The sequence below is a fragment of the Equus asinus genome, chromosome 6, assembly GCF_041296235.1.
Source record: "Equus asinus isolate D_3611 breed Donkey chromosome 6, EquAss-T2T_v2, whole genome shotgun sequence".
In the NCBI taxonomy this organism is placed as follows: Eukaryota; Metazoa; Chordata; class Mammalia; order Perissodactyla; family Equidae; genus Equus; species Equus asinus.
The window spans coordinates 18,222,546-18,250,543 of NC_091795.1; the positions used below are offsets into that span (position 1 = coordinate 18,222,546).

Genomic DNA, 27,998 nt, shown 5'->3' on the forward strand with positions numbered 1-27,998 from the left:
ACTGTGTATATACACTACATTTTTTTTATCCATTCCTGTCAATAGACACGTAGGTTGTTTCCAGGTCTCCGCTATTGTGAAAAATGTGGCAATGAAGGTGGGGTGCAGAAGTCTCTTTGGGATAGTGATTTCCTTATGCGAAGTGAGATGAGTCAGACAGAGAGACAAATACTGTGTGATCTCACTAGGTGTGGAATTTAAAACAAACAAACTCACAGAAATAGAGATCAGATCTGCAGTTGCCAGAGTTGGGGTAGGGGTGGGGGAACTCGGTGAACGGGCTCAAAAGGTACAAACTTCCAGTTATAAGATGAACACGTTCAGGGATGAAATATGCAGCATGACGACTACAGTTGACAACACTGTTCTGTATATTGGAAAGCTGCTAAGAGAGTAGATCTTAAAATTTCTCATCACAAGGAAAAAAAATGTTGCAACTGTGAGGGGATGGATGTTAACTAGACCTATTGTGGTGATCATTTCACAGTACATACAGACACCAAATCATTCATGTCATCCAACTTAAACTTATACCATGTTATATGACAATTGTATCTCAATAAAACGGGGTGAAAGAGGAGGACAGCAGGAGCAGGAAGCTGAAGGAGTGCTGGCAGAGGAGGGTGCCCGAGGCCGAGGCCCAGCTCAGCGCTAACCTGCCGGGAGCTCTGCAGGAGTCTCTGGGCCTCTGGGGCCCCCTGTTCTTCATCGGTAACATCCCTGCTCCCTCCCAGCACTGCTGTCCCCGAGGGGTGAGGCTGCTCCAGGCTGGCTGCTCAGGCCCAGGTGACAGAGGATCCAAAGCGTCTGATGGGATGATCCTGACCCTCTGGGGCCTCACGGTGCACTTCACTCAGTGGTCAGAGGGCTCTGGCAGAAATGGCCTCCTTCCCGAGGGACTGAAGTTGGTTTACTAGATGGGGCCATTTTAACCTCTGTCATGGCCAATTAAGGGTTCAGTTCTGGGAGGAAAAGCAAAACTATCTATCCAAGTTTATGACAACGTCAGGGACGTGGTTGATGAATCCTGAACACAGAGTGAATAACCATTGTCTGCCCAGGGTAGAAACTTCAGGATCATTCTAGACCTTTCCCTGCTTCAGTCCCATAATGGTGACCACAGCTGGCATGTCCTCAGCCTTCCTCGGTCCGGGGCTGACCTGAACCAAGTCCTTGAATCCTCCAACAGTCCAAGAGGCAGGATGGCTGTTCCCGCTCTGCAGGCAAGGGAGCTGAGCTGAGAGGTGCACACTCGCGAGGCTCAGGGGTCCGCAGAGTCCCCTCCACTGGCTCTCAGTTCCCCAGCATCTGATCAAGTCTGTCCCCTCGCCAGTCCAGCCTGTCTGCCTGTCCCGCTGCTGCTGCCCAGGTCCACAGCGTCTCTCACCTGGCCAGCTGCCACTGTCCCACAGGCAGTCCCCACATGTGCCCCTGGGTACACGCCAGGCTGCAGCCTTGCCTTTAGGGCACCTCCGGTGCCCTCTCCTCACCACCTGCCTGGCTGGGTCACTCCCCGCTCTGCCTAGGAAAGCCCTCCCTGCCTTCTCTGCCTGGTAAAGCCCCTCATCCCAGACACTCCTCCCAGGAGGGTGGGCTCCTGGCTGGGTTTCCCCGACACTCCTCGTGTGCCCTTTGGAAGCTTCAGTATCGTCTGTCAGTGCTGTCAGCGTTGTGGGTGTAAAGGACTGGCTGGGCATGTCTGTGCCCCCTGCTCTCACAGGGACAGGGACCCTGTCACAGTGAGATGTGGCACATGACGGGTAACTTCACTGCTCTGCAACCAGACCCCTGGAAATCACCCTTACTTGCTGTGTGACCTTGGGTAAATCATTTAACCTCTCTGTGCCTCAGGCTCCTCATCTGAATCTACCCACCCCGCATGGCTGTCACAGGCGTTAAGTGAAGAAGTAAAATTTGAAACACCAAGAAAGCCTTGGGAATTTCCACTAAGCCTTTGGTTTTTTCCTTCGGACGAGGGTCAACAAAGCGCCTCTGTCGGCATCGCGGTGCTGCGCCCGGGACTGTGAACAGTGGTTTTGTTGAAAAAATGAGACTTCCCTCGATCAACAATTGATTGCAAATTTTGGGAAACACGTGACCAACTTCCTAGCATTTCTTAATTTGTACTTTAATTTTCCAGGATAAAGCCCCGATTAAACCCTGTGCTCCTAATTTACAATGAAGTTTTTTACTTAAGTTTTGTTTTACGTGGACTCACTAAAAGTGGCCCTTTTCTGGAATAATTATCCTGGGATAACAAAGGACCTCCTGGAGAGGCCACTGAGACCCAATTTAGTCATGAGGTCCCCAAGGTGGGAGGGAAGGAAAATGTCAACTAGTCAAACCTCCGCCTGAGTCCATAAGCTTTGCCCTCATGGCCACGAGCCAGAGGTCAGCCAGCCCTGCCCATCTGCCTCCATGGCTGGGGGCTGAGCAGTTTCTGAGGCTCCTGGTCTGGAGCCCCAACTCTGGGACATCATGGATTCTTCGAGTGAAGGGATGAAGGAGCACTTCATGCCAGGAGCTGACTCTCAGGATTCCTCACTGAGCACCCCCTTCCTATTATCTCCTCTCCTTTCAACCCAGGCATCTCATCCCCGAAACGTGGCACTCAGCACTTGTCACCTCACTTCCTGTCACTCTTCAGTCTGGTCCCATTCCTCCCCTATGGAGTGGCCCAAGGAAATTCTAAACACAGCTTATTATCCACATCACTAACTGGAACAGAACACACAGCCCACTGCCCAGAACATCTCTGATCAGCTTCACAAAGTAAAAGGAAACTTCTGCACCTTGTTTTCTTGTGGCTTGAGGACTTTCTAATTGAGCACAGAACCCTTTGTCCTGTGGGAAAAAGAAAGGACCCCCAGGCTGGTACTTGGCGAGTTTCCAGAGAGGGTGAAGCCATCTGAGACCCCTGGTAGCTGGGGAGGTTGGGAGACCGAGTGCCGGGCTCTCTGAGTGCAGTGGCCGAGCACACAGCTGTCATCTGAACTGCCACTTGATGCCGCCTCTAGAGATTCAGTCTAAGCCAAGGATTCCTCAGAAAGAAAGCTGGAATGATGGTGTCCTGATGCTGAGGAATTAAAACAAAAGAAAGAAAGCACCCCACAAAAGTACTGAACATAAATGCACTTTATAAAGTGTTTCAAAGCTTTATCATCTTCCCCTGTGGACATCTGCAAGTACTTGTTGGATGAGTTTTATCTCTATGACAGGGAGAATCTCCATGAAGACTTAGAAACACGCCACCAGATGGGGGCTCAAAAGAGCCTGTGGAAAATTCCAGCAGAGAGTTCTCAAGATCCAGTCCAGGGCTCAGCAGGGATCTTTGTTTCATGGTCTCTCAGATCACAGACTCCACAGTCCACCCTACCGCCCCCTTTCACAAATAGATGACCCTGAAAGACGGCTCAGTAGTTGGAAGTCAAACGCAGCAGGTCCCAACCATGACAAGAGGGACATGGGAGAGTCAGCATAACACCCTCAAGACACACAACGTTGCTCTTCTTTTGGTTACTTTTCTCTACCATCGAGAGTCTTTCTTCATACTAAAAAGCTGTAAGGTGGCCGGAGAGTTATCACCATCTGGCTTTCCCACTGAGTGTCTTTTGTTGCTTTCTTCCATCTGATTAAAGAAAACACCGCATGGACCATGTACAGCAGAGTGGCTACATATGAAAACACCTGAAAACAAGATAAATGACCATTAATGGGCACGCGTGATCGACACTGGGCCGGCTACTAGATTGGTGCTTGGGACAACAGACATGAACTGTGTGGACGGCCATTGCTTCCCGTCACTCACACAGACTTCCTTTCTGGCTGAGCCCAGACGTGGCCACAAATGCTTTCAGCACAGAGCTCCAGGTGACCTCACAACCCACTGGCAGTGGTGTGCAAGGTCAGGCATCTGCCATCTCACATCATCATAATGGTGCCACCAATTGGAAATGGGGGTCCTCAGGGGCCCCTCCAATGATACAGGCCAGTACCAACTGCTCTGTATGGGAAACTTGCTTCCTCCACAGCAGGAAGAGCTGGGTACACCAGCTGTGAGCCCAGCGGCCTCGGTTGGAGAACATGAACACAGGGTTTGCTGGCTCTGGTGAAGGTCTCAATGCTGCCTGGACATCCTCAGACCCACCAGAATGTTATTCTAGGATCCTAATCTCACAGACACGGGCGAGGAGCCAGGCTCACAGGACTGAGGGACAGGGACAGGGAGGCAGGATTGTGAGATGCTACAAAGGAGGGGCTTCCTGAGAAAGCTGCTGGGAAGATGCAGTTGGCTGTTTAGACACTGGGAACAAAGGCCCTGGAAAGGTGGCAAATGGTCACCTGTGGCCTGTCAAGCCCCTGACATGCTGTGCTCACTAGGCACCATCTATTCCCAAAGGCCCGTTGCCCCCAGTCCCATATCTGCTCCTGGACCTGTGACCTGGGGCGTGGGGTCAGGAGTGTCCAACCAGGCACAACACTTAGGGCGGCTATGCGTCCGTGACCCGTGAAAATGCCCAGAGACACCAGCCGTCACTGGGCATGCCCTCTCCCACCCCACACAGGGCGAACCCTTCACCCTTGTTGGCCAGAGGCGATGAGTCAGCCGAGTATTTGATCACACATCTGAGAGAGCTCATCCGGGAACTCTGAGGCAGCCCGCCTGAAAGGAGCGGTCACCATGGATGAGCAGCCCCCCAAAAACACCTCAGTCCGTCAGGCGGGAGCAAGTTACTGTCCGGGCAACTCCAGACCCAGCGAGAACCCTTGGCAGAGGAGCCTCAGAAGTCCCCACAGGAACAGGACACAGAGCTTATTTTCCAAGTGAGGGCAAGAAATGGCTCCTTGGGGACACAGACAGCAGGGACATGAAGGGACATCCTTTTGCTTTCAGAAACCTCTCTCCTAAAAGGCTGCCATTATTGCCCCCTACTGTTAGGATCCAGAAACCTCCTAATTTCTGCAGAAATTTCCAGCTCCCCTCCGTCGGCTCCCACCAACCCAAGGGATCCCTTCGGTGCAGACACTCTGCTGTCAGCAAATGGGGGAAAAGGTCAGCTTCTGAGGCAGGTCCCATCTAGGAATCACAGAGGGCAAGAGGTAGGCCAGATGCTCCCAAAGGCCACGGGTGTGAGGAGAAGGTCTTGAGATACCTCCCACATCCCGGACGGGCCTCCCCGAGACCATGGGAGGCTGTGTGATGGCTGGGCAGGCTCTAGGGTTGAACCCTGAGTGACCAGGACTCCTTCCCTGTGCACGGTTACAGCTGATATTCTGAATAGAAAAGTGGGACTTCACATTGAACCAGGCTTGTTTCTCCCTGGTTTCAGCCCAGTGTGCTTGCCTGCTGAGAACATCATGATTCCTGGTTCTGGCACTCCTGACTCTGCATGGGCGCGCTCACGCTTCTCCAACTCAGCTAACAGAAAGGGGGACACAATCAATTGTGGACTGGATAAAGAGACGCTGGAAGAGTCATGAATGGAATACTCTCCAGCAACGAGAAGAAACACCCTGCATCTCTACCCAATGGTGGGATGAGCCTCACAAACCTAAGGCGGAGAGAAAAGCCAGAGAGAAAAGACACACACTGTGCAATTCCACTCACATGAAGTTCAAAATCAGGCAAAATCGAGGGAGGCAGCTAGGAATCAGGCCTGTGGTCATCCTTGGTGTGGGTGCATAGTGATGGTGGCAGGACAGGAAGGGGCTTTCTGGGAGCTGTTTATGATGCTCAATTTCTTAATCTGGATGCTTGTTACACAGAGGGGTTCACTTTATGGAAAGTCATCAAGCTGTGCACTTGCATCCTGCTCACTTCTCTGGATGTGTGTTGCATTTCGATAAAAAGTAATAGAGAAGTCGGAACATGGTAGAGCCCAGTGGTTCTCAGCTAGAGGTCTGTCAGTGGGCAGGGGCGTTAATCCACCCCATCTGGGTTGTTCCGTCAAGTGCTGACCCACTAGCCACGTTCGTCGACATGTCATTACTGTTGTCTGCAATAACTTTACGGAAGTTGTTGTCAAAGGCCTTGCTGATGTCTGTTCGGAGAGAAGGCTTCTGGGGTTGGGATGGGGGAGGTATAAGGCTCTCTAGATGAGGGGAGATGAAACAGAGTCATTTGAAGGATGACGGAGGAGGTGGATGACCAGCCTCCCAGGGGAAGGAAGAGCATCCTAGGGGCTGCCTGGCTGTGCTACTGTTTAGAAACCAGCCATGTTGGAAGATGAGCCAAAATGGGAGACATTCCCACACTGTGGGAGATTTGAGGGGTGCAGGGACCATGAGGTGGCCATGTTGATGGAACTTGGGAGCAGGCTGGCAGCTTAAGAGGAGCATGTGGCCTCCCCAGGGCAGAGGATGGACCCACGAGGACACAGACAAGGCTTTGAGGAAGCTTCCCCAGAGCCCAACAGTGCCCACCCTGTGGGATTTCTCTCAGCCTCTGCTCTGTCCTCCCCAAAATGGGGGGATGGCACAGCTTTGGCTCCTGGAGCTGACATCTTATTATCTGTCATTACATTTGACCTCGGAATTTCCATAATTCATAGGTTGACCTCTAGAAATCTGAAGAGCACTATTTCTGAAACTATCTCTTATTTTTTAAACCATACCCTTGGGTAGAAATACATTTACAATACGGAGTTAGCACACTTGTGCAAACCCACCCATGCCCAGCTCTGGAAAAAAAGTTTATGAAACAATACATTCTCCTACTCCTGTCATTCTGACCCATCCCATTAAAAAGGAAATCCATGTCATGACCTCACATGACCTCCCCCACCAGTGGGTCAGGCCCCGCAGTGGAGAACGTTCCTTTTAGAGCTCAGAGACCTGCACACACCGTGCCCCTAGTCACACACAGTTGGCACCTGCGTTTGTTCTGCTGACGGGGTGAATGAGGCTCAAGCCCTGTTCCCCCAGGGCTCCTGTGAGGCCTCGGCAGGGAGCTGTTCAATATCCACAGTCCTCGAGGGGAAGGGACAGGAATCGCCGTCCCATTTCACAGAGGAGCAGGCCGAGGCTCAGGGAGCACAGGGGACGTGCACGGGGAGCTGGTAGAGACGTGACCTCCGGCCCCTCCTCCTCCCACAGGTGCTCAGAGCTGTGGTGCAGGAGACACTGTCACGAGGAGCTGAGGCCTGATCGCACAGCAAACACCCGCAGCTGGGGGTCTGGACTCGCTGGGCCCAGAAGGTCCTCTCCACAGCCCCAGTCCCAGAGCCAGGGCCTGGGAAGACCCCGGCCACTCGATTTTCATCCCAGGCCTCAGTCTGCCACCCCTGACTATGCTTCCATGGAAGACCACTCATGGGTCCAGGACACCCAGGGGCCAGACTCACTGCTCCAAGCTGGTGCTGAGGGTGGTGACAGGGCACCTGGCCTGACACCAGCCCCACCCATTCCTGGTGACCTTGGAGCACGTTCTCCTGCTCGTGGTGCCCTGGCTCTCCATCTGTGAAATGGGGATGACCACAGTGGCCACCCCCCAGGGCTGCTGTGAGGTTTCAATACGTTTGTTCACAGAGAGCTCGGACAGTGCCGGGCATCAGCGGTCACATCCTCACACACCCACTACAGGGCCTGGGCCTTCCTTGCTGAGCAGAAACCCCCAGGCCCATTGCAACCATGTGTCCTTCTGGCTCCCTTCTGGGCAGGCAGCGCAGTTACCGGGATTTGTAACGATCTGGGCCTGGCCAGCCTGGATCCTCCCTTATTCCAAGAGAAGAATATCACATCTTATGGGGACACAGAGCCCCTCCATGTGAGCCACTGTTCCTGGGAATGTTGGTCGTACCAAGGACAGCCCTTTGGCAAGCATGCTTCCTTTGTTCCTCTGCCTACTTAAGCAAGCTTCTCTTGGAGGGCTGTTGCGAGTACACACTTCCATCCAGCCGGCCACCCCTGGACACTCTCTCTGTAAGTAAGTCCCAATAAACCTGTATGTCTCCCTCACAGTCTCTGGGTTGTTTCTTCAGTCTCTTGGCAAGGTGTCCTGCTGCCCCAGCCCAGCTGGGCTTGTGGCCTTACACCCGCCCTCTGCAAAGCACACCCAGGACCGGACCCTGGGCCAGCCCAGGCCTGGGCAGCGCACCCTGATGGGTGACGAAGGGAGTCTTAGGCACATCCCCTCCCTTCTCCGGGCTTCGTGTCTTCATGATGAGGGGAAGGTCTATTTCATTCAAAAGTCAGTGAACTGAAAACAGAGGGGAGGGCTCGGGCAGCCTTCCGCTCAGACCCTGTCAGTGGGCGGTGGGAGAGTGAGCACGGGCGGGTAGACGGGGCACTCACCGCAGCGGCGATGTTTTCAAGGAAATGTTCATACGTGAAGCCATCTTCCATGGAGATGACAGCCAAAGCTTCCAGGACGGAGAGGCTGAAGTATAACACGGCAGCCAAACAGTGGTAGGTTACATCCTGCAGGGTCAGAAAGGGCTGTCAGAGAAACAGGGTGCCCAGACCGGGAGATACAGGGCAGCTGTGGTCCCAGCAGGGCCCGTCCACCCCTCCTGTCCCCACCTGGCATGGCTCAGGTCCTTGGTCACCTTCTGCTACTCTCTTTGACTCCCCCCACCCCATCCACCATCACCACCCCCCACTCCCCTCCTCGCAGAGGTAGTTTGTCCAGCTGAGGTTTATCTCGCTGGTTGGGGGCAGAGTAAGGGCTTCAGTGGAGAAGGGACGCTGCTCTCCCTTGAGAGGGGATCAAGTGAGGGGCACAGCTTGGGACTGTATAGGCAGAAGTTGGTTCTGGGCCTGAGAAGTGTCATCCATGGTCACAGTCCTGGTTCAGATGCGTCCTCAGTGACCAATGTAGGGGAGAGAGGCCCAGGCCATTTCCACTGTTCTTGTTCATTTTTTTGAGGGGATGGGGAGGCAGGGGGCTGCAGGTGTGTTTACAAGCAAAAAAGCACTAGACTGGGGTTTGAGTAGCTGTAATTGGAGGTGGTTTCACAAGTGTAAGTAGAAGACCTTTTGAGAGTGAGAGGCCTGGCCAAATGGCCCCACCCCCTCCAGGGGACATAACGGGCAGGGGTCCATGTGTAAGTTTTGCCCTCTTCATGGGCCTCAAGGAAGAATTTATGTAGAACAGAGACCACAGGCCGTCTCTCTCCCCCATCAGCTCCCTCTCTGGTGACCCGGCTTTAGAAGCTGTGACATGGAGCTGGGCAGTAAGCGTGGCATCACAATGGGCAGGCAAGGCCAGCCCCCAGGACCCTGCTCCCAGGAGATGGAAACCAGCCCTCTTGGACGATGGGATGTGCCAACAGGCCCCTGGCAGGTGAAGGCGGGATGGGAGGGGGGTTGGGCAGCTGGTTACCCATGAAAAAGGCAGTCACACAGGAGGAAGCAGAGCAGACGGTGACAGTCAACCTCTGCCGTCCCCTTCTCCTGACCTCCTGGCTGCAGGGAGCCCCGGGCTGCTGTGCACAGCTCGGAGCTGAAGGCCGGGCCAGCTCAGCCTTGGAACATGGGTGGGAGATGTCTACAGGGCAGCCTCAGCCAGCACTGGAAAAGCCAGCCTCCCAGGGGAGATAGTCCAATACTACCCACCCCCCTCAAACGTGCAGGGCTGGCACTCACCAGGTCGATCCACTTAATAACCTTGTCATTGATGCCAGTTACATACAGGAAGAACAGGACAGTGGTGCCCACAAAGCAGAACACGGACACGAACATCACCCAGCCCTGGAGCAGGGGGAGGGGCACCTGGGATGAGGCGATCAGGATCCACACGAGGCCCCCAAAGACCTGCAGAGGGAAGGAGGGCAGGGTGAGCATCGGGCCAGGAGAGCCCACGCATGAGGGGCAGAAAAACAGCAAGGAGGCAGAGAACAGCGGGGGGCATTTCCTCACCAAGAATGACTCTTTCAGCCCCAAGGCTCTAGCCTGGATCTGTAGTGTCAGTCTTTTCCAATCCTCTTCTTGTGTGCCTTTAGTCACTTTTTAAATACAATTTTCATTTTTTATGTAACAAGCACTTATATCACATTTATATGCCAGGCACTGTCCTAAGCACTTTACAAATATTAACTCAGTTAATCTTCGCACAATCTTATGAGCAAGTCACTGACTCATGTGTCAGACGGGGAAACTGAGGCATATGTAAGTTAAGTAATTCATCCTCGCAAGAAAGGACTTATGCCATCCAGTATGATTATTAGAAGAGATAATTCTGAGATTATATTCCTCATAGTCTTTTTGATATAACAATATCCTTTCTCTTATGAAATGGTAATGACTAGAAGGTTCTTTTGGTCTTTATTGGCAAAATAAATCAGACCAGCTATGTCACTAGAATTTTTTTAAACAAATTGAGTCCTTAAGTCCCCAAGTCCAGGAAGTGCTCTGAGTGTTGGCGTTGGGGCTGGAGAGAGGGCCCAGGTCAGCCAGACTCCTCGGGAGGTTGAGGATGGCATGAGAGCCGCACTCCCCCATTGGTATCCAGAAGACAACCCAGCTGATGTTCGCAGGGTCAGTGAGCCCCAATCAAAGATGAGTGCAAGGACAGACGTGGGGCCACAACACCCCTCAGTGCCACAGTCCCGCTCCCCCTGTGGACAAGCTCACCACAAGCTGGGACTCTCTGCACTTGTCTTCCCTTCTCCTTGTCCCTCTTCATCCCAATGACATCAGCTCAGCCTCATCTGCCATCCCCACCCAGATAAGGACTCTGCTGGGAGTGGGCTAGGACACGGTGGGGGTAGATGGCTTTGCAGTCAGAGAGTCCAAGGTATTGTGACCCTTGGCATCATCCCCCTAAACATCTGGGGGCTGAGGACAAGCTGGTCCCCAAGTCCTACACCCCCTGTGGTGTGAACTCAAGTGGTCCCTTGACCTCGTCTCCCTATACCTGCTGCCCACCTGCTGGGTAAGACACGCCACTGTCCTCACAGGGGTTCTCCGAGCCTCTTAGCTGAGAAGCAGCAGGAGACAATCAATCACATTTGGGTAGAAAAACAGTGCAGTGAAGAATCTGGAGTGATCAAAACCAAGTTGTGCTTAATGAATTGGATCTGGGCATCTCTGCCCAGAAGACTTCCTCTACTGATGAACCTGAGATGGCCTGGAGGAAGGCACACGACAGACCCAGTGGGATACACTTTACAACTTATAGTAATTGGAGCAAAATCAGTTAAATGCAAATCCTCAGACTGCCACAGGTAAGACGTGTGTGTCGATCTCATCCACAGTTGCCCTTAAGATCAAACAGGTCACTGGGCCTTTTCCATCACGGGCACTGACACAGGCACATGAGCCGACGGCTGAGACGGACTAGGATTTAGGAGGCACAAGAGTGTGACATGGGAAGAGGGAGGATTGCGTGTGCCCATCCTGTGGGCAGAGGCGGGGGCCTGGGACACACTTCTCCTAGGCGTCCTTTGCCTGGTCGACTGGTGACCATCCAAAGAGGACCAACCGTTCACACACTCTCAGAGAGCCCTGCACTGCTCCTCATTCAGCTCGATTCCTCCCCGTGTGGCTCGGTCAGGAATCAAAGGCAGAAAGAGTGAGGGGAAGTCAGAGCACAGTCCCCACGCTGAGTGCTCGTCACACAGTACTGAGTGAGCACCAGCGAGACGGGGCCGCAGCTTCGAGGTTACCCCGACTCTCCACCTGCTTTGGGTGTGCGCTTCCACCAGTGTGAGGAAGACTGTGTTCCAGCTCCCTAGGAACGCTCCCTGTCACACACACTCACACACACACACACACGCTCATACACACTCACACCCTTATGCAGATCCCCGGGGTCTCTGGTAAGAATCCCGTCCACAGGAGCAAAGTCCAGCCTGTGCTCCATCCCAGCCCTGCCCCCTGGCACCTCAGGACCCTGTCCCGCCTCTGGGTGCACCACCTTGCAAAGGGCCTTTAAAAATCACGCTGACTTTTTCTTTAGATGGTTTCTCTGTAGCACTGAGTTTCATGGTAAGATGGCGGGGAGAAGTTCTCTCTCTTAGACAGCTTTAACGAGAGAGAACTCACACACTACACAGCTCACCCATGTAAAGTGACAATTCAATGGTTTAGGATATTCACAGACATGTGCAGCCATCATCTCCACAGCCAATTTAGCACATTTTCATCTCCTCGAAGAAACCCTGTGCCCTTTCACTACGGCTCCCTCCACCCCTCCCATCCCTAAGCGACCACTGACCCACTTCTAGTCTCTATTGATCCCCCTATTCTGAACTCTCACGAGTTGAATCATATAAAAGGTGGACTTTTGTGATGAGCTTCTTTCATTTAGCATAACATCTTTCAAGGTGAGACATTCTCTCTCGAAGGGACTCGTAGGAAATATCTCCACCATCACAGCATAGCCCACCGGCCATTCTGACCCACCATGTGGGGACACTGAGTGAATGTGGCTCAGCTCTCTGGAGCCTCCAACTGGCAAGAGCTGAGGAGCCTCTGGTGCCAAGGGACGTTCTCATAGGAAACATGCCACCAGGCCCTGTCTCTCCCAGAAACATATTCTAAGTGACACGTCATGTGAAGGGAATGTTCTCACACAGAGGAAATGATTAAACCCTGGGGTTTTGCTCCCAGGAGATGGGCAGTGGGCCTGCCCTTTCCCCCTCACAGCCCTTCCCTGCAGGTGCCCAGGGGAGAAATGCAGGGCAACCTGCACAGGGGATCATCTGGGAGGGGGCTGAGGTGGGTGCAGAACACCCCTGAGAGAGGACGGGTGGAGCAAGGAAAAGAGTCGAGGCTGAGAACAGAGGTTCTATTCCAGCTGGATGTCTGGGAGCAGCACCCTGGACACAGACACAGCTGCTGTGACAGCTCCAGTGCAGATGCTGGAAGGGGTCACAGCTGGAACAGCTGTGCAGGTGTGAAGGTCCCGCTCCTCCCGCCACATGCCAGCTCCCGGAGCACCTGCACCACGCAGCGTCTGCACGGGCGGAAGCATACATGAGCTCTGGAGAGGGGCTCTCGCCACATGTGCTGGAGGAGCTGGAGCACGTGACTCAGCCTCTTGGGCCTCGGCTTCCTCGTCTGTAACGGCATTTTGCAGCTGTCTCCCCACACTGCGGGCTGGTGCAAACTGGCTGAAACCATGGAGGTGAGTGTGAAGCTGCTGGCACTGTGCCCAGCACCATCCAACAACTGGGGTGGGACACTGCTCACCCAGGAGGCCCACAGCCCAGTGATGACAGACGCAGAGGCAGCCTGTTACAATGCAGGATGATGCCCCGCCCGAGTGGGCCTACCAGCCCTGGGTGGGGCAGGGCCCCATCGAGTCTTGAAGGGAGAGATGGATGTAACTGGCTCACCTGGCCACAGGTTCACGAAGCAGCTCTCCAGGGGGAGGAAAGAGTACACGCGAGTCCAGAGGATGCTGGAGCACCCCTGAGAGCTTCAGAAGGCCAGGGAGCCACACACCAGGTGGGAGACAAGGAGTGGCAGGAGAGGGGGCTTGAGGGAGGGTGAACCTGAGACAGAACTGATCGCTGGGCTAGTGTGGAGGCCTCCAGGCCCCACTCAGTGCAAAGCTGGGATTCGGCGGGAATCACGGACACAGCCAGCGCCTGCCGCCCTCCCCCTACTCAGTGTTCAGAGAGCACCAGGGAGAGTGGGCGCTGCGCCCACACCCAGGGAGACCAGGCCTCCTGGGCAGGGAGCAGCCCACCCTATCCTGACCTCAGGACCCCGCTGGACAAATACTTCTCAAGAGCGAAGGGGTAGGCGAGGGTTGAAGCATTTCCCTTCCTGAAGAAAACTCTAAGCAGCTCCCAGCTTCCGGGAGGCAAATGCTCAGAGGTGATTATCTTGAAACATTAGGTACACAAGTAGAGGCATGTCCTCAGTTTCCCTTTATCTCTGTCTACGGATGGGACTTCCTACCATCCCTGCCAGCCCCTGGGTCACCGTCCTCCACACCAGAGAGGGTGCAGCTGGCTAGGGGGGTCTCAGACGAAGGTCTCTAAGTCGGGGGGCCGACAGTCACTTGGATTGAGCTCTCTCTCTGGGCCCAGGTCCCCAAGCTGGAAAATGGGGGTGGGGCCTGGGCTAAAGCTCTGTGGTTCTCAGCCCTCAGTCTACACTGGAATCACTGACACACCTGGAAAAACACTGATGCCCAGGTCTGGGGCCCAGGGTCTGACTAGACTGCAGAGAAGCAGAGTTACAGGACAGGGAACAGACACCCGGGCTCTTTGTCAAAGGCCTGGGGATGTGTCTACACCACACGAGCCTGTGGACAATGCTCTGGTGACCCCGTCAGACAGAAGAAGAAGCGCCTGCTGTCTGCACGCCCTGCCAACTCAGCAATGGCGGCCCAGATGCCCTGCAGTTCCCGCCTGGACATGGGTGCAAACTTCCCTCCCCTTTCCTCCCCTCCCCTCTCGTCTCCTCTTCTCAGGCTTCAGTCCCTGTCTTACCTTGAACATGAGACTAGCTCGACCTTCGGTGTCCTCTAGACGCTGGGACCCAGCCTCAGCGTCTGTGAATGGGGTTGACCTGGTGATCTGAGGCCCCACCCACCCTGGTGTTTCAGGACTGGAAACCGCCCGTCTTTAATTCAGTCCAGTTTAGGATGCTGAGCAGAGCTGAGGTTCTCTAAGAACCAAGGATAATGTACAAAAACGAGACAAAAAATTCCCCAAGGCTTAATAGAGTTTACATCCGTGGTCTGCCTGATCAAATGATTTTTGTGAAAAAAATTTCCTCAGTAGATAGTCATGGGGGAAGCTCTCGTGTAATCTCAGAGAAGACTCTCTCTTTTTCTCTCTGAATTAATCCACAGGAGGCAGGCGAGGGTGGTGAAGGGTGTAGACTTTACAGCCAGAGTTACCGAGTTTGTATCAGCTCTGTCACTTACTAGCTGGGTGGCCTGTTGTCCTTGGGGGAGTTTCTTAACCTCTCTGTTCCCTCTCCAAAAAACAGTGATAACAGCAGTGCCCGCCGCATGGGGTTGGGCCCAGGAGCCTGGCACATGGGGAGCACTCGAAGTGCTCACTGTCACAGCTGTCATGTGATGAGGCAAAGCCTCCCCTGTAACCACATGACATCTCAGGAGGGCTAGGATCTCACCGTGCACAGGGACCCCCTCCTCACCTGGGTACAACCCAGGATTTAAAGGTCACTTCAAAATCAGCAAAAAGAGAAAAACCTGTGATCGCCCAGAAACTGAAAGTGGAGGAAAATGTGTGTGCCTCCAGGGAAGGACACAAAGAATGTAAAAATGTGAGAAAGTCCTGCAAACATTGAGCCTTGGTCACAAAGGGAAAGGGATCCTCTGGCACGTTCTAGAGATCCGTGTGGCATCCCCCTGCTCGTGCAGGGCTGAAGGAGATCCACGTGCACAACCGTCCAGTGTTCTTGCTGCAGGACGTGGACACCTGAGGTCAGCGCAGAGGAATTGCTCAAATTCTCTGGATTTTCTCGGGGGCTCCATCTTACTGTGTCAGGGTCTCCACAAGCAGACCCTCTTCCAACAACAAATCAAGACATGAACCACAGAGCGCTTCCCACACACACGTCTGCTCGTGCGGCCCTTCGGAGCCCAGCGTCAGAACTCCCACCAGCTCCAAGGGCACAGGGTGTGCCCTGAAGGTGCGTGTGACAGGAGTTTGTGCCTTGGACTCGAGAAGTAAAGGACTCTGGGCACAGAACACAGGCTGTGCTCCTAGCAATCAGCCATCTTGTCACTTAGCCAGGCAAAAGTCATCCTCCAGGAAGGAACAGAAAAGCTGGCCACACTGGATGAGGCTCGTCCCAGCTGCTGTGTGCTCTGGGCCCTAGGTGCTCTCCCAAGGCCACAGGATCAGCAGCCCCAATTCTGCTGCTGGAAATGTTTGTCCCCACTGAGCTCTGTCAGCCTCAGGGACCACGCAACGCCAGGCGGGGTGCTGTGGAGGGGACTGACCAGCACAGTGACCGTGTGCCCAAGGAGAGGCCCACAGTCCCAGCTCCAAGGGTTGCTGAGTAAAAAGGGAATCATTCTGTGAGTTAGAGTAGAGGGCATGTCCCAAGTGTGTGTGAGTGTGTATGGAGGCGAGTTAAGGATGAGCTCCTTCAGGGAAGGGCAATGGCATCAAGGTGAAGTCAAGAGGACATGAGCACCAGGGGGCAGGATAATCATGGAGAGGAGGTCAGAGGAGAAAGACCAAGCCCCCGACACACTGGAGCCTCCCAGACCCCAGAGAACAGGGCTGAGGGCGGCCGGGGGCTGAGAGGCAGGGAGAGCAGGAGGCAAACACGGAGGGGATTCTGCCAGCCCCCTTAGTTCTGTGAGTCCCCCCCTCGTATGGAGGCGCTCAGCTCAGCAAGTCCAAGGAGGGGCTTCCTTCACTTGCTACTCACTCACTCAATCATTCACTCATTCATTCATGCATTCATTCATGCATTTAACAGATGCCGAGAGTGACCACGGCCATGGTCAGCACTGAGGGCAGGTTCCTCCACGGAGACAGGCTTTATTCAAAGACACACAAATAAATGGAGCCCACCTCTCCCTTCCTGTCCTCTCTCTTCCAGTCCTGCCACCAGACCCCCTGGAGCAGCTCTGGGTCCAGCAAGGGCAGAGTCAGGTCCTGGTGAAAGTGATGGGGCCCCAGCGAGGGTGAACACAGCTCAGCACCTCTGCCCAGGACAGGCGGCCCAGAAATCTGCAAAGGACCCCCAACTCTGACCCCAGGGGAGGTGTCTTGGGGGGAGTCAGAAGACTCCTGTGTGGGGACCTCCTCCCCCTCTGCCAATTATTGGGAATCTGAGCTCTGAGGCCACTGCCAAAGTGAAAACAAGCAGTGGTGTTGAGGCCCCCTGACTCAGTTTACCTACTCCAGTTGCTCTGCCCTCCCAGGCCCTTCATGAGCAGGCTCCCTCCTTCCAGGGGACCTATCATGCCACCATCCCTCCCAAGGCAGCTTAGATCGTGTCCTTTCATCTACACGGAAGGCAAACCCAGGACTCAGGGGCCTTGAGTCTGTTTGTAGACAAGGACAGAGATTTGGGATTCACAGAGAGAGGAGGGGCGTCCAGGTCTGTAGCTGATGTTACCAGGGCGAGTGTGGCCTGGGAGAGGCCCTGCTCAGCCCTCCCCCCACTTCCCGAAGTCCCTGGGCAGTCTGCTCCCTGTAGCACCCGCTAACCCTCTGCTCCCCAGCACCGGCCGTGAGCATGACGGACGATCGCTGACCAGTGTCGGCCTCCCCCACGAGGCAGAGGACAGTCACCAACTCCTGAGGAAGGACACTCTGCTAGACCACAAAGCTGGGGCTCTCACACAGGCCTGTCCTCATCTGGGTGGAAATTTTTCTTACCACATCTGTACTCACTGGCCTTATAGCAGTATAAACAGAAACAACAAGTATCCGTGAAAAATACAGTAAGCCAGTTCTAAGAGACAAAATCCGTGGAAATGTAGACCAGACAGGAGAGGCTTCGGTGTGAGAAAAACAAAAGGTATTGATGGGAGTCACTGAATAGGTGAGTGATGTGGTCAGCCAGCAAAACAGGTGTGCACCTGCCGACAGAGAGAAGAAACCCCCCATGAACAGCCCGGCACTTCTCTGAGGGTCCCGGGGGGCTCCCTGGGGAATTGGTGGTGGCTGTCAGTTTCACCCCCTGTCTGCCCTTGGGGCCAAGGACTCTCTTGCCACTCATAAGCATTAGTCAGGCGGTAGATGAAACCCTACCCCTTTCCAACCAGTGCACGCTGAGAACAAATGTCTCAGAGGGGATGGTCTGGGTCAGGACATGGGCAGACTCAGGGTCCAGGTGGGAGACAGACCACAAGCACAGGCCTGCAGGACAGGAAAGGGGTGCCCTCAGGGTGGGCTTCCAGGTGGAGACATTGGGTAAGCTGGGCCTGAAGGACAGAGCACTACCATGCCACCTGCACCAAAGGAGCATCAGAAATGGAGACCAGCGAGGACTGTGGGGCTGGCTCTGGAAAGAGTCCTAAGACACAAAAGCTGGGTAGTTCCTTCCCCCCAGGCCTCTCAGTCCAACTGTCCCTGGCTTATCACCAAGCAGCCACAGGGCGGGATGGAGGCTGGGGAGGTGGGCACGATTATGTGCCAGAAACTGACCCCTCCCTGAACCAACGCCCTTCCAGATGGTGATGCACTGACTCTGATAACAAATCAGTTGTAAAGGGAACTGGTCCCTTCGCTTTCAGGCAGATGCAGCAATTTGCCTGGCTCTCAGAATTCACAGAGCTTTCCCCCTACCCTGCCTGGCATCTAAGGTCAAAGGTGGTGCGGGATCAGCCTCATGGCCCCTCCTGCAGTTGCCCCCTTTGAGTGCGGATCCACCAGTTGATGGGAGCAGCTGTTTGACTTATTAGTAAATTAGTGATAATTGCATCTAATAGCTATTGAGTAGGAGCTGCGGGCACCATGTGGTTTGAAGAGCTTTGTGGACATTACACTCAGTCCTCACAGCACTCCTTGAGGTGGGTGCTATTATAGCCCCATTTCATTGATGCAGAAACTGAGGTGCAGTGGCCGCCTCACACACCCACAGCTGCTGAGGGCCAGCTCTGACAGGCTGGTTGTGGAGCCAGGTCAGGACGGCCCTGTGTGTGGCAGTTACTCAAGGCCACCCAAGGGGAGTTCACTATGAAATCTCCGTTGTGTAGGGCCATCTTTGGAAATGGCCATGAGAACAGTAACATGGAGGGAGAGGAGACTGCCCGGTAGCCTTCGTCCTGTTCCCAGCTGCCCTGGGTCTAGAGGAGCAGAGAACCCAAAGGAGGAGGTGATGGGAGGCAGCCTCCCCTCCCCCACCCTCCACTGGCTAACAGGCTCTGTCCCTTCAGAGGAAAGAACACCAAGGTGTGTGTTTAAGACCAAAAACAAGCAAAAGATCCGAACCCTGAAGGACATCACTCCCTCTTCGGCAGACACAGGCCTGTGGTCCTCATTGCCTGGTCCATGAACACGACCTTTGTCACCCCACCCCCACCCCACTATCAGGGTCAGGATGTGGCCTTCATCTCCTGTCTTTCTTCCTTTGCTCTTTTCCTGGTGTGTCCCCCCCAAAGCCTGTGCCCTGGGCCCTCTAAGGGCCTCCTTCAAAGGTGGATCCAGGAGTTTCAGGGTCCTCCCCCTCCTCCTCCTCTTCCTGCCCCCTCCCCTCCAGCCCAACTGCCTTCTAACAGGAGAGGGCTCTCCAGTACAATTCCAGGTCAGCTGAGAGGGGCTGGGTGGCCCTGGGCCTTCCTCTTCCACTGCCTGTGCAGATCAAGCTGTGGTGGTGGGTGTAAAGGCTTTTTATCTGTTTCCTGCATATTTTTCTTTTTTTTTTTCTAAAGATTGGCACCTGAGCTAACAACTGTTGCCAATCTTTTTTTTTTTCCTCTTTTATCTCCCCAAATACCCCCTGGTACATAGTTGTATATCTTAGTTGCAGGTCCTTCTAGTTGTGGCATGTGGGACACTGCCTCAACATGGCCTGACAAGCAGTGCCATGTGGGCGCCCAGGATCCGAACCAGCAAAACCCTGGGCCTCTGCAATGGAGTGCCCGAACTTAACAACTTGGCCACAGGGCCAGCCCCTGGTTCCTGCATGTTTTTCTCAGGCCCCAGGGCCTTGGTGCACTACAGGGATTAAACACAAGGGTGGTTCTGCCCCAGTGTGGGCAGAGCAGCAGCTATTAATGTGCTGGGAGTGCTAGAGAGCCTGGAGCAGAGAATCAAGGCCAGTCCATCCCCCTAGGAAGTCATTATGCTGCTGGGGCCCAGCAGGAGCCAACCAGGAACCAAACCTTCCACCAGAATGCAGAGGCCAAGTCAGGGCCCAGGACACAGAGAACCCAGGGAGCTGCTCCTGCTCCTGGGACAGTCTGCAACCTGTGAGGAGTTGGCCACACTTCCCCATGGCAGCAGTGCTCCAGGGACGAGGGGGGCCCACCCTCTGTCCTCACCCATTAGCACCCGAGGAGGACACCTGCTGGGCCATCTCATAGGGCCTGCCCTTGGTGGCCTTTTGTTCAAAACACTATTTCCAGGGACTAAGATTTGAGAGGCCAGGAGGGAGCCCCAGATAGAGAGATTACCCCACCTGCGTCAGGTCAGGTCAAGGAGTGACTTATGGAAAGGTTAAGTGCAATCTTTCTCAGTGGAGCTTGGTTGTGATGACACATGCATGAACCTCCCACAGCTGAGCCCACCATCACACTTAGCAGTTTCCAGAGAACAGCTCAAAGTCACTGACTCCTCATTAAAGCAGGTCTCTGGTCCTTGAAAGACCGGAAAATCACATCTCAACAAACACCTGAGAGACCTCTGCCTAGAATCCCCCTCCCCTTAGAGAGGGGGAAGGAGGAAACCAGGACAGTGTCCTGACAAATAGAATGGCAAACAACAGGATACATTGGAGTACATGAGGAAGCCATTTGGTGTAAACCTAATTCAGCCTGACTTTGTTTTTTAAAAAGGGTCTGATATGGCCGTTGAGCATGCATTGTATATCCGCTTTAAGCATTTCCTATGGCAGGAACAAATGTCTTTAAGATAAAGGTGCAACTTCCCCCACATTGGCATTTCCTTAAGGATAAGCATCTTTCCCCAGGCTAGGAACTGATTGCTGTGCCCTGTGACCACCCAGCTCAAGACAACAGACCTGCCATCCTGCTGTGTCCACCTAGACAGCAGACCTACTACCTGCTGTGTCCATCACTCACTGGCAGAGCAGTCTCCTGACTACTGTAAAAGGGACATTTCAATCATATGTGAAACATGCTCTTTGAGGGTATATAACCACTCTGTACACTCCACTTCTTTGGTACCCTTCCTTCTTTGGGTAAGGAAGACCGTAGGCTATGGTCCTCACATTTTTGGCTCAGAATAAACTCACCCAAATTTTCATCTGTAGATTAGTTATGGATTATTTGCATAGACAGTCCTTACCCCTTTTAAACAGCTACAGGGAGGGGCCTGCAACACAAGGAGATGACACAGGCCCAGGGGTCAGTGGGCACAGCCAGGGAAGGCCAGCATCAGCCAGTGTCCTGCACTGGCCAGCAGGGCCACTCCCACTCTCTGGGGACTGTATGAGGGTCCCTGGCTGGGGCAGCACAGAGAGGGTGCCTGCCCTGAACCTAGGAGACCCTCAGGGCCCTGGCTCCCTGCCCCAGCCTCTCACTGAGAACGGTCCCCACTATTCTCTCTCCCATAACAACGTCGAGGGGGTGGGCTGGCCTACCGATGATCACTCCAGACCTTGCCGGATCCATGGGGGCTGTCAGTGCTTATCAAATGCAGGTTCCTGGGCCAGCCCTGGCCCTAGTGACTCAGAACTTACAGGGTGTGTACGTGACAAGCAGGCCTGGGGGTGTGAGCTCCCCAGTGGCTCTGAGTTGTCCCTTCACTCCCTGGGGGGAGAGCAGGGGACAGGCCTTGCCCAGGGCTCCCAGGTGGGCGGGGTCCCCTAGTCATGATCCCTCCTGCTGTGGGCAGTTCATCCCAGGTGTCTGAGTGAATGCAGGAACCTGGATGTGACCTGCTGTCACTGCAAGAAGTCCCACCCTGGAGACCGGGGCACCTGGGCAGCTGCCGCCCCTCTCGGAGCCTCAGTTTCCTCCCAGCTCTGGAAAGTCAGGTTTCCGCTTCTACATCTCTCAGCCCAGGAGTCCTCATGGGGCCTTCTCAGTGGAGCCGGAATGTGGGCCACCCACCAGAAAGCTGCTCTGTTACCCTGCCCAGCACCCCACTGCCCCATCCTGGTTCTGGGGTCTGAGGATCCCAGACAGGTGAGCATCTAGGGCAGGTCCCAGGACTTGTTTGGTCACTCTCAAATAATAAAAAGTCCCCAGTCACCTTAGGTCACAGAAACAGGCTCACATTAGTAACTACTGTGTCCAGTTCACATAAGAATGGAAACTGCAAACTGACTCCAGGTGGCTCCCCCACCCCACCCCACCCCAAAAAGTGCACCCTACAAGCACTGCCTCCCACCAGGTGACCCTACCCCTCTGAGTCCCCAAGCTCCTGAGGACCCATGCAAGGAGGGAGCGCCCGCCCTGGAGAGTGGGGGGCACTCCAGCAGGCTCTGTCCACAGAAAAGTTCTCTCCATTCCAGCCATTCTTTCAGGGGCTCCACTTCACACAGGCTGGGGGGAGGGAGCGGGGTTAACGACTTCACTACCCCTTTCCAGGCATTTCTTTCTCAAATTCTGAAAGTGGGGGCTGGGGATACCGCCTGGCCCTTTGTGAGAGAAGTTTCCTCTTGGGGCCTGGCCTGAGCTGAGACAAACAGCGTCCTAGGTTAACATCCTGTGCTGTGAATGGGGGCCCAGGGTCAGGACGCCCCTGGCTCAGAAGGGAGGAGGAGGAGGAAGAAACAGAGACTGTGGTTCCAAAAGGAATGCCCCCTATGGGTGAGGACAGGGAACAGGCCAGAAGCAGAACCCTGGGTGCAGCTGTTGGGGAGGGGAGACTCTGGACATTCCACCGGGGCCTGTGTGGGTGCACTTGGACCCACCACCTGCAACAGCAGCGTGGCCTGTGGGCTCGGGGGCTCAGAGAGGCAGGGTCACACCCCTGGCTGGGCTGTCTTCCACCTCGCGGGAGGACCCTGAGCTTTTAGAGGGCAGGAGCTCTGGGGTGGGGTGGTGGACAGTGTAAGGTTGCCATGCCCCACCCTGAGCCATCACCCTTCCTGCTCTGGTGGACAGTGTCCCTGCCTTGGGAGGGGAGGGGAGCCCCACCCTGTTGGTCCTGGAGGCCAAGGGTTTCACATCTGCTTCTCCCAGGCTATTGGGAGCTCAGGCAAGGAAATAGGAACTGAGTAATCAACTTGGTGGACGACAGATTTAAAAAAATAATCATGTATTTCACACCCATTGGACCAGCAGAAAATTACAAAGTGTGACACTACCAAGTGTGGCCAGGATGAGGGACAACGGGGACTTTCACCTGCTGCTGGTGGGAGTCGGGAAGGTCCAGGGTTAGCCTGAAGCTTATACAATTTGGGGACCTTCTTTATAAAAGAATAAAAAAAATGAGTCTGAGTCTTGGAAGGGGCCTGAGCAAGTGGGGGTCCTGAGCCTAATTAAGCTTCATAAGCTTCCCAGTGACTCCGCTCCCGGGCTGTGTAAATTGGAATAACCCTTTTGGACAGCAATGTGGTAACTCTGGGAAGATGAAGATGTGCATTCCCTATGACCCAGCAAGTCCAATCCTCTGTGTGTCCCCCAAGAAATTCCCAACATGTAACCACAGAGGCCAATACAAGAATGTTCTTTGGCAATGCCGTCTGCAACAGTAAAAAGCCACAAACTGGAACCAGCCAAAATGTCCATCATCAGAAGAATGGACAAATAGCATCACTGTGTATAAACCTCAACACAGTTGCATGGAAAGCTTGCTGCAGAAGGACATGACAGGACGACACTATTTCCACGAAGTGTGAAAAGACAGAAAACAGAGCCCCGTGGAGCTCACAGGCAGTCAGGGTGCAGGGAAGGGCTGACCCTGTCTGGGCGTCAGGACCACCAGGTCCAGCCCGGGGCTCCTGAGGATGGAGGGAGGGCAGTAAGACAGTGGCACATCCAGGGGCTGAGAAGCCTCCTGAAAAGCTTATTTCCCTCATACTAAAAGCCAATAAGGCACAACACCAAGATTTGACAAAGCTGAGTGATAATTATGTGGGTGCCTATTAAAGTATTATATATACTATTCTGTAATATTTGAAATGTTTCCTAATTTTTTTTTTTTTTAAAAAATTGAAGTGAAGTTTGCATAACATAGAAAAACCATTTTAGGAGCCAGCTCCATGGCCAAGTGGTTAAGTTCATACGCTCCTCTTCGGCGGCCCAGGGTTTCACTGGTTCAGATCCTGGGCACAGACTTAGCACTGCTCTTCAAACCATGCTGAGGCAGCATCCCACACAGCACAATCAGAAGGACCTGTAACTACAGCATACAACTATGTACTGGGAGACTTTGGGGAGAAGAAGAAGAAAAAATAACCATTTTAAATTGGCCAGTTCAATGGAATTTAACACATTCACGATGCTGGGCAGCCGCCACCTCTATCTAATTCCAAATATTTTCTCCCCCAAAAGGAAACCCCGCACCCATTACGCAGTTGCTCCCCATTCCCCTCCTCCCAGCCCCTGGCAAACCACCAGTCTGTGCTCTGTCTCTACGGATTTGCCCATTCTGGGTATTTTATATGAATGGAATCATACAAATTGTGACCCTCCTGTCTGGCTCCTTTTACTCAGCACAGTGTTTCCAACTGTGTGGGATGTCTCAGTGCTTCCTCCCTTTCTAGGGCTGCATAATATTCCACTGTGTGAATATGTCACAGTTTGTCCATTCATCTATTGACAGGACATTTCGGCTGTTTCCACCTGCTGGTTACTGTGAATAGAGCTGCTATGAACACGCATGTCCATGTGCCTATTCAGGTCCCTGATTTCAATTCTTCTGGTTATAAACCTAGGCGTGGAATTGCTGGGTCACATGAGATTGCTTTGAGGAGCCACCAAACTGATTTCAACAGCAGATGAACCATTTCACATTCCCACCAGCAATGTGTGAGGGCTCCAATTGCTCCACAACCTGGCCCACACTTGCTATTTTCCAGTTTTTTGACAATACTCATCCTGATTTCATGTGAAATGGTACCCCACTGTGGTTTTGATTTCAATTTCTTAATGACTAATGGTGTTCAGTATCTTTTCATGTGCTTATTGGCCATTCATATATCTTCTTTGGAGAAATGTCTATTCAAGTCCTTTGCCCATTGTCTAACTGGTTTGTTTATCTTTTTGTTGTTGCCTTGTAATCATACATAATTAAAACCGAGTGGCCAGCACATCCTTGGGCCCTTTCATTCTCTGCTCTTTCACACACCAAAACATAAAGAGCTTCGTATGTACAAAGTGTGCAGAGGAAACGTAAAGGACTGGCGTCTGCCTTCTTCCTGTTCTTCCTGCTCCCTGGGAGCCACCCCCAATCTAGAGAGGAAGAGAGAGATTGGAGGTGACAACTGAGGCATCCAGCATCTCTCGGGAAGTGGGGGTGGGGGGTCAGTCAGCTTCTGGGCAGACAGAGCTGAGGTGGAGGGAAAAAACAACTTCTAAGACAGCTGAGCAGGAAGTGGTCTGGACAATAAGGAATTATTTTCTCTAGAAGCCACTGCTATCATAGGTCACAAAACCGCCCTGGAGGAGAAAGTTCCACTAATCCAGGGCTCTGAGGTTCCCCACCCCCTGCTCTCTCCTTTCACTTGGTGGGATGGGAGAACCCTCCTGTTCCCTCCCCCACAGACCACCCTGCCTGGCTGGGCTGTCCCTCCCCCAGGGGCACTCCTTCCCCTGGGCTGTGCCTTCTGTGAAGCCAGGTCCCCCCCCACCTGCCATCTCCTGCTGCCACTTGAGCCAGCTCTTGTGAAGGCAAGTGACGGAGGTGCCCCAGAATCTTCTGCATGAAGCCCACCTAACAGCTTCTCATGATTCTTGTCACAGTGCTCCCCAAACAGCTGCAAAGGCAGAGGAAGCCTCTCATTAGGACAACTGAGGAGACACTAGGAGGACCTTTTGTTGCTTAAAAATCTCTCTGCCCACCATGCCTCACCATCAGCCATCATCTTTTTTGGTCATGAATCTGCCTTTGTAAACACAGTGGCCTCTGACGGAACCACCACCACTCATCCCGGGTCCTGGGTGCTGTGCGCTCATCTTCAGACGTCCAGCCTCGGGCAAGCACTGGCCAAGTGCTGAATAGACTCACCAGAGGAGCCACTTGGGGAAACAATGTTCCAGTGGGTGCAAGCCCCTCCCCACTCTGGGCCTGGGTGTCTCTATCTGTAAATGGTGGGGCTGGGCATAGTGGTGTCCTAGGTTTCTTCTAGATGTCACTTCCTTGACCCTGGTTGGCCCCAGGACTTGACATCACTCTGGATACACCCAGGTGTGAGCTCAACTCAACCCTTACAAATGCAGTGAAATGGTGCCACCAGGCAACCTCAGTCCTTTTAGCCCTTTCCCCAAACCCTCCATGGATGACAGAACCTGCTCCCTGTGCTGGTCATACCCTCCTGCCTCCAATCAGGCAAGAAGAAGCTGGGGTCCTGTTTTTAAACAGTCAGGGCCAGCCCCGTGGCCAAGTGGTTAAGTTCGCATGCTCCGCTTTGGCGGCCCAGGGTTTCACTGGTTTGGATCCTGGGCGGGGACATGGCACCGCTCATCAGGCCATGCTGAGGCGGTATCCCACTTGTCACAGCTAGAAGGACCCACAACTAGAATATATACAACTATGTACTGGGGGGATTTGGGGAGAAAAAGCAGACGGAAAAATAAAAGAAGATTGGCAACAGTTGTTAGCTCAGATGCCAGTCTTTAAAGAAAAAAAACAAAAACAAGTCAGGTTTGGACAGACGCTTTGCCAACCAACTCTTCTGCGATGGGGGTGCTGGGAACGGAGTCTCCATGGCTGCATCGCTGGGCACCCACAGAATACACGCAGCACACCCCTCCCAGGTAAAGGCCTGTGGCTCCTAGGAGTTTAGGCTGAGGGTGGTCTGAAGCTTCCCCACACAGTGAGCACTTTACCAGGAGCCCAGGGTAGGAAGCACTTTCTGGCATTCACCAGCAGAGCTGTGCTGTTCTGGCCTCAGAAGGGATTAACCACAAGTATGGAGGCTTCGGACTGCTCAAGGTCAGCCAAGGCACAGGAATGCTCTTGCCATCCTCCTCCCTTCCTCCCACTCCACACACAGGGCAGAATGACTGTGGCCGAGCAAAAGATGGCCTGTTTTATTATTTCCAGGTCAAAGTTGTGGCAAATGTGTTCTCTTACCAGAAACCTTCAAAGGCCAGAAGAGAATAACCGGGATTCAGCTCCTCCTACACCAACCCAATCCTCAAACCTCGGTTGATGATGCTCAGGTTTCTTTTGCTGATATTTGTAAACGTAATTCTAACCCTGGACAAAGCTGGGCACCTCTACAAGGACGTCGCTGTCTCATAAGGGCTTTCTCTGCGCGGTCCGTGGGAAGCGGGTCAGAGCGCAGCTTCGGAACCAGCGCGCAATGGACGGACCCTGGCCCACTTCCAACGTCTGACTCGAGTTACGAATTTGGTTTTTCCGCCCAAGTCCTGGAGACTGTTTCCCCCATTGTCGTTGGTCTAGAAGGGGCCAAACGACTGGGGTAGGGGAGACTTGCCTCATCCTGGCCTCGCTATCCCGATGCTACCGGGACCCGCGCAACTTGTGGATCTGGTCCAGACGGCTGTGAGGAGCTCCCGCGATAGTGTGCGTCACAGCCCATGCCGCCCCCTCCCCAGATGCGCCAACCACTCACAAACTCGAAGATCAAGAGCGCGTCAGGGAATGTGGTGAAGACTTTGATGCCGCTGGGCAGGGGTCTATCATCCATGATGGCATGCTGGCTTCCGCCTCGGGACAGGCTGCCCGGCTCGGGCTCCGCGCCGACAGCTCGCTTGCTCGACGGAGCCCAAAGGTTCGGTCCACCCGCGTGCGAGTTGAGACCAGAGGCGCCCGGGACCCAGGAGGGAGGAGCCGGGGCCGCTGCCCGCTCTGTCCCGCCCTAGCCAGCCCTGCGCTCCCCGAGGGACCCGCCAGAGTGCCGCGGGCGCCGCCCAGAAACACCGGAGGGCGCGCAACCGGTCAGGGGAGCTGGGGCGGGGGCCCCTGTCCTGCGTCCCACCTCCGGGCGCCATCTCCAGATGAGATGATGATGAGATGGGAGCAGGAGAAGCCGCTTTGACAAAGCGCTTCTCACGCTTTGCCCTCTTCGCAGGGGATCACCATCCCTTAAGAATGAGAATTATCAATAACTAGGCTCCCAAAAGTCCCCACCGCGGCACCGCTCAGGTCCCCATTGCTTTAACTGTTCTTAAGGCGGGTCTCCATCTTTCACTGGGTGCGTTAATATGAGCGACCTCCGCGTCCGAGCTCACGGTGGGACGAGGTCTAGTCCTGCCCGCAGCTGCAGGCTGGGGGGTCTGCAGGGTCGTCGTCGAGACCGGCTCTGGCCACCACTCCTTCTCCCCGCGCCTTCGCAGCGCC

At 54.1% G+C, this 27,998-nt stretch overlaps 1 protein-coding gene across 1 annotated transcript; it reads right to left on the minus strand.

Annotated features, from left to right (window-relative positions):
- Nucleotides 1-355: 355 nt before the first annotated feature.
- Nucleotides 356-27,599, minus strand: LOC106845797 (myelin and lymphocyte protein-like). The gene is made up of 4 exons (XM_014864221.3): nucleotides 27,271-27,599; nucleotides 9,586-9,753; nucleotides 8,293-8,418; nucleotides 356-3,687 (listed from the first exon to the last, which is right to left on the minus strand). Exons 1-4 carry the CDS (start codon nucleotides 27,343-27,345, stop codon nucleotides 3,547-3,549), a joined length of 510 nt encoding a protein of 169 aa, XP_014719707.2. The 5' UTR covers nucleotides 27,346-27,599; the 3' UTR covers nucleotides 356-3,546.
- Between the last annotated feature and the right edge of the window lie 399 nt (nucleotides 27,600-27,998).